Here is a 5888-nt window from a genome sequence, read left to right as displayed (position 1 = left end):
ATTCAGATACAAATTCATCAATGTATGCAACATCCTTTGTAATTTAAAATAAAAATCATGGAGGAAATACTGTTTGGAATTATTGTATGGGGATAGTGAATGCCTGTGGTCTCCTGCTGCTGTCAGCAACTTTCTTTTGTAAGGGATTACAGTTAGAGAAGGAAACATGTTTCCCCCGAGGTCAGCACGATGGGGCCACCAGGAGAACCTGGACTGCAACCCAGCAGCTCCTTTGGCTGGCTGTGTGCAGAGGTCCTGAAAATGGTCTCCACCTTCAACACCTCCAAGCTTTGTCCAGACCTGGTTTGTTGCACAGCAAGGTCTGAGGGGAGACAGGAGGAAGACAGGGCAGCAGGGAGGAGTTTGTGAGAAAAACAGAAGGGCCACGGCATTCCCTCCTCTTTCTTCTGTGGGTCATGAGGGTATCTCACATTGTTCTCCCAGCCTCCTCACGCTGGGTCGAAGACCTTATCGGTCTAGGCCTGTCCACGCAGAGGCTTTAGGAGGTCTGTTTGGTATAAAATCGTGCAGCTTCCGAAGCTGGTGGAGTCCTGATGTCACATTGCTTCTCCAGGTGTCACGGTAGGTGCCGCTTTGGGCCCCTGCTCTAGCTCAGGAGGGCTAAGGTGGCCTTGTCACGGGTTAAGGCCGTGCACGCACGAATCTTTCACTACCCAAGACCTGTAAGAGCTGCAGCGCAGGCAGCACTACGGACGGACGATACGCGTCATTCAGCAGAGGGCCGGCACTGCTCAACAGCACAGCCGCTTGCCGTTCGCCATAGCGCTGGGGCTCGGCACCCCCAGCACTCTCAAGCCGAGCCCCGCGGTGGCTCTCCGGTGTGGGCTGGGTACGGAGGCCCCGCGGTGGCGGCAGCCGCCTGGGCGCTCGCATGAGGGCGCTCGTGGGTCGGGCGGCAGAACGTGGCCTCCGCTTCTGCTCCCAAGATGGCGGCGGCCGCCGGTGTGCCGGTTCGGGTGTGCCACCAGGAGATCGTCAAGTTCGACCTGGAGATCAAGGCGGCCGTGCAGGTACCGCTGCTCGCCCCCGCGGCGGGTCCTCTCTGCCAGGGCTGCGGAGTGATCGCCGCCTTGCGCGGGGAGCCCCGGCCGGCCGAGGCCCGCCGCGGGCCGCGCTGACGAGGCCGTTGTCTTCCAGGACATCCGTGACTGCCCGGGGCCGCTCAGTGCTCTCACGGAGCTTAACGCTGCCGTGAAGGAGAAGTTCCGCCACCTCCGCGGCCGCATCCAGGTGAGGCTCCTGGCCAGGAGGCTGTGCAGGGGATCGGCTTTTCCTTCTGGTCCGCAGCGTGCGGCCTCTCCCTGGGCTGCCTGGGGGCTGTTCCCGGCCGTGGAGTGTTAGTTTATTGGATCGGTCTTCTGTTAATTCATTCCCTGGCCGGGAGTCCCTGCCGTGGGGTGTTAGGTTATCGAATCACTTTGCTGTTAATTCACTCCCTGGCCGGGGGTGGGTTGTGCGAGTTGCAGGTGGCAGCAGTTGTTGATCAGATTTTCGTGGTTTTACTTTCTGCCAAAGGAGCTCGAACAGATGGCAAAGGAGCAAGATAAAGAGTCGGAGAAACAAGCATTGCTGCGGGAAGTGGAAAACCATAAGAAACAAATGCTCAGGTTGGTCGGGCAGCTGGTGCTCGTTTCTGTACAGCGACTTTTGAATCCTGTTTTGCAAATACGGTCACTGGCACTGTGCTGTTTTGCCCAAGAGCTGAGAGAGAGGATCAGGGATGGAAAGAGTAGGACTCTCTTCTCCTTTCCCCGTTCCTGTTCAGACTCCCTAACCATGGTCTGGCCCTTTGAGCAATAGAGCATGTAAGTAGGTGGCTTGAGAGTCTGTCATTTGACAGCTGGCACAGCTTTCTCCTTCCCTTGCTTCATAAATGATAAACTTAGGAAAAGAAATGACAGGATAAGGTATTGCTGTTCTGTGGTGTAATGCAAAGTCCATGCATGTATCTGGGGTGCTCAGTTACAGTGGTGATTGCTTTGTGAATTTTTTTTTTTTTACTTGCAAGGTGTTACCATCATGTTAACAGCTTTGTACTCCTGTGATTTCAGCAATCAGGCAGCTTGGAGAAAGGCAAATCTAGCCTGCAAAATTGCTATTGACAACTCTGAGAAAGATCAGCTGCTGCAGGGAAGAGACCCCTTACGACAAAGGTACCAGCCCGTCCCATGGTGTGATCTGAGATTTGAGCACTGTATGTTGTGTTCATTTGCTTTAAATGGAAGTGGCATAATGGTTTCAAGTTACTTAATTGACTTGAGAACTATTTACATTCGTTCCCATCAAAATTATAAACAAGCAATGGATCATTAAGCAATCTCTTTTCGTGCACAAGACAGGATGTGATGATGTATTCCTTCTGCATTGAAAACTTGGTGTATTTAGTATCTTGGAGCCACAAATGGGATACTCAGGATAACACAGTGGTAGTTTCTGTCAGTGTTTCCATACTAGCTCATGAAGTTGTACAGTCATGTGTGAATAAGTGGTGAAGTATGGGCACCCATGAGATTCTGAGCAATCAGCAGTTGTTTTGGCTCCTGATTCTAATTTTTTTGGTGATTTTTATTTTCATCATAGAATGGCTTAGGTTGGAAGGGACTCAGAGATCATCTATTCCAACCCCTCTGCCATGGCCAGGGATGCTTCTCAACTAGACTTGGTTGCCCACGGCCTCATCCAATCTGGTCTTAGACACCTCCAGGGAGAGGGCATCCACAAACACTCTGGGCAGCCTATTCTGGGCAACCTATTTTCGATGGGTCATTGAAGATCATCTGAATTTCCCATGCAGTAAAAATGAGTTGTCTCTTTTGTACATTGGCACCAATGTTTGGTGCCAAGCTCTGTTTTAAGCTCCCTGGCAGCAGCGTTTTCCCCACGGTACCCAAAGTCATAATTTTATCCCTTCCTGCTTTACTTTTTTCCTTCTTTTTCAGGAAGACTACAAAGGAAAGTCTGGCAGAGAGTGCAAGTAACATCACAGAGAGTCTGATGGGCATTAGCAGGATGATGTCACAGCAAGTCCAGCAGAGTGAGGAGACTGTGCAAACCCTAGGTACAGATGTTACTTGGATGTTTGGTTATGGTTGGGGCAATTGAAGCACCTTCCACCAGTTCTCTTCTGATGGGGAGAGGCAAACCGACAACCTGCTTTGCTGTAGGAGAATGTACTGTGTTGATAATTCAAGAACCTGTCCAAAGGCTCTATTACAGTCAGACAGAAAAAGAAGTTGGTAATGCACCTGGTGTGGGGCTGTTTGCTGGGGTTTCTGTTTTATGATTATGGGAAGAGTATAGGAAAAGGGGGAAGAATGAGAAGCTTTTAGGTTAGTTTCACATAAAAGCAGTAAAAGCAGTGTGAGGTCACATGCTGCTAAAGGTGTTTTTGGTGTAACTCTGTGCTACTGTCTTGGGAAACATTTGGTGATGGCAGAGAAAATAAAAGCCTAGGTACAAGTCCACACACAGAAGAAATTTAATGTAGCTGGAAGACTGTTTTTACCCACTCTCCAGCTGGGATGACTAAGAGACAAGGAGATCAAGTGACTTGAACCCAAGGTCACTTGCTCTGTCAGCAGAGCAGCAGAGACTGTGAAACCAAGATTTCACCCAGTTCTTTGGCTTCAACTCCTAAGACAATAAATCAAATGACCTGTCAGAAAGGGTGATTCATGAAGCATTAGAAGTTAGATCTGTGTTGTCTGGGCCTCTTACTAGCTGTGCTTTTGGGCAGAAAAGAGAACAGTTTAAAGACATGGATAAATTAGGCAACTTTTGCCCTCCTCCTTTTCTGCCCCCATCTGAGGATGGCAGCTGGGCATGGTTTGTTCATGCAAAAGTAGCATGTTTCTTTTCCCATTAAAAAGATAACTTTGGCAGATGCTTTTTCATCCTGTTTCTGACTGAACAGTACTTGGAGTTCATCAAGGGGGAAAACCATCAAAGGTCATTTACAAAACCCATCTGCAGATTCTGAATCTGCAGATAGAATTTCCTTTTTTCTGAGCAAGTCCACTCCTTGTATGCAGTGAATATATATCTGTGGAGCAGGGAAGCTCTGCTTTGTCATTCACAATGGGAAACAACTTTGCCACTTTCACTCTTAAGATAGGACATAATGGTTTGCAGAACTCTGCTATGCTTGTTTTTGTTAACCAGACAAGAAGTTTGAGCTGGACATTTCTTTAATCAGTCACTTCAGTAAAGCAATACAACCCCACTTGCTGTCATACAGGGTATGCATTCTGTGATGTAAGGAAAAGGAGACTCCTGGGTTTATACTTTAATTTAGTAACTGGAAAGGAGAAAGGCTGAAGAGTTTGAGGTATCTATTTACTTGCTTGTTCTGTTTTCCTACAAGGAAAGAGAAGTTGAAAGGATCTGATGTTCCATCTTGTTGTTTTGGCATATTCTCAAATTCTGTCTTTAGTTGAGACCAGTCAGCTTCCTGTAGTTAATTTTTTCTTTTTTCAGTAGAAAACAACACCAAAACAAAACAAACAACCAAACAACAACAATAAAAAACACAAACCACAAACAAAAAAACCCCACCAAATAAACAAAAATTCCATCCATAAAAAAAAAGCCTCAACCCAAAAGAATTACGTTAGTCAAAAACAACTATTAAAAAGTCTAAATGGTTTGGATGAATAATTATGGGTCTCTTACTGCTGCATGCTGCTTTTTTACATCTGTACCTTCATCTGAATCACATGAACTTACTATTCTGGCATGGGGAAACAGTTTAAGTTGTGCAATTAATATGCACGTGTCCTGCTGCTGCTGGAACTGCTGCTGGCAGTGATGGTGATTTCTCTCTCTCTCTTTTAATTGGTGGTTCTCCCATTTTTACTTCACTCTGCTTCCAGCAAACTCATGTAGGCACTGACTTAGTTCGTAAAAAATGTGAACTAGATTTGATCTGGAAAGCTAAAGATTTAACGTTTCAGGAACAGGGTGTAGGGGCTTTTAAGCCATTCAGTACTCTTTGCATTTTTCCTTAGCACATCATGACTACTGAGTTGTGAAAGCTTCTACAAGAACAGTCTGCATTTGTCTTACACGTGTCAGTGTGACCCAGAAGGAGCTCCCAGGCACTATCTGTATTGCCAAATACTGCATGCTTATATCCTTTGTCATATATTTATGAAGCAAAAACCAGCTGATTTTCCCCCTCCTCCCCCCCTTTAATTTCAGCCAATTCTTCACGAACCATCCTGGAAGCAAATGAAGAATTTAAGTCCATGTCTGGGACAATCCAGCTGGGGCGAAAGCTGATCACAAAGTACAACCGCAGGGAGCTGACGGACAAGCTGCTCATCTTCCTCGCCCTCGCCTTGTTCCTGGCCACAGTGCTCTATATCTTGAAAAAAAGACTTTTTCCCTTCTTGTAAAATTCCAAAGCTGAACTGGACTATTAGAAAGGGTCAGAAAGAGATGGCATAATAACGGTGGGGCTTTTACATAAAATGATAAAGTGATATTGCAATAGTGAAGGGGTGCTAGAGCAGGCATGACTTTATACTGACCCCATGGAGGTGTGGCCTGCCTGAGAAGAGCTTAAATGAGCACGAGTTGGGAAGAGGCAGGTAGATCAAGGTGTGTGGGAAGAAGAAACAGCAGTTTGTCTGTAGGCTTGGAGAACCAGACAAACACTTGAGGAACTAGGCACTCAAAAGTGTCACTCTTAACTTTCAACCTCTATTTCTTTTGCCTTGAATTTGATTTTTTTTGTCTTGGACTGTAAGCTGCTTTGAGATCAGTATATAAGGTGCTGAGAGAAAGAGGAAGGAGAAAAGAGAGAAACTTGCACACATTCCATTAATAAACTATTTATTGTAAACTGAGTTTTGTTTTAAAACTAA

General features: G+C 46.4%; 1 protein-coding gene across 2 annotated transcripts; it reads left to right on the top strand.

Annotated features, from left to right (window-relative positions):
* The first annotated feature begins 947 nt into the window (after positions 1 to 947).
* BNIP1 (BCL2 interacting protein 1) lies at positions 948 to 5572 on the top strand. 2 transcript variants are annotated; one of them, XM_054389229.1, is made up of 6 exons: positions 948 to 1031; positions 1159 to 1251; positions 1537 to 1628; positions 2073 to 2174; positions 2961 to 3079; positions 5221 to 5572. In XM_054389229.1, the coding sequence occupies exons 1-6, from the start codon at positions 948 to 950 to the stop codon at positions 5415 to 5417; spliced, it is 687 nt and encodes a 228-aa protein (XP_054245204.1). In that variant the 3' UTR covers positions 5418 to 5572. The 2 variants fall into 2 exon arrangements, with proteins under 2 accessions (XP_054245204.1, XP_054245206.1); XM_054389231.1 differs by lacking the exon at positions 2073 to 2174.
* The last annotated feature ends 316 nt before the right edge of the window (positions 5573 to 5888 follow it).

This window comes from Indicator indicator, chromosome 18, assembly GCF_027791375.1.
Source record: "Indicator indicator isolate 239-I01 chromosome 18, UM_Iind_1.1, whole genome shotgun sequence".
Lineage (NCBI taxonomy): Eukaryota > Metazoa > Chordata > Aves > Piciformes > Indicatoridae > Indicator > Indicator indicator.
The sequence above is the reverse complement of the archived record's forward strand: the minus strand, read 5'-3'. Positions and strand labels throughout refer to the sequence as shown.

Excerpts from the sequence above, each read along its gene's own strand:
- BNIP1 (XM_054389229.1), top strand. The coding sequence starts at position 948 with ATGGCGGCGGCCGCCGGTGTGCCGGTTCGGGTGTGCCACCAGGAGATC. Across the intron at positions 1,252-1,536 it reads ACCTCCGCGGCCGCATCCAG|GAGCTCGAACAGATGGCAAA; the intron begins GTGAGGCTCCTG and ends TTTCTGCCAAAG. Across the intron at positions 3,080-5,220 it reads GGAGACTGTGCAAACCCTAG|CCAATTCTTCACGAACCATC; the intron begins GTACAGATGTTA and ends CTTTAATTTCAG.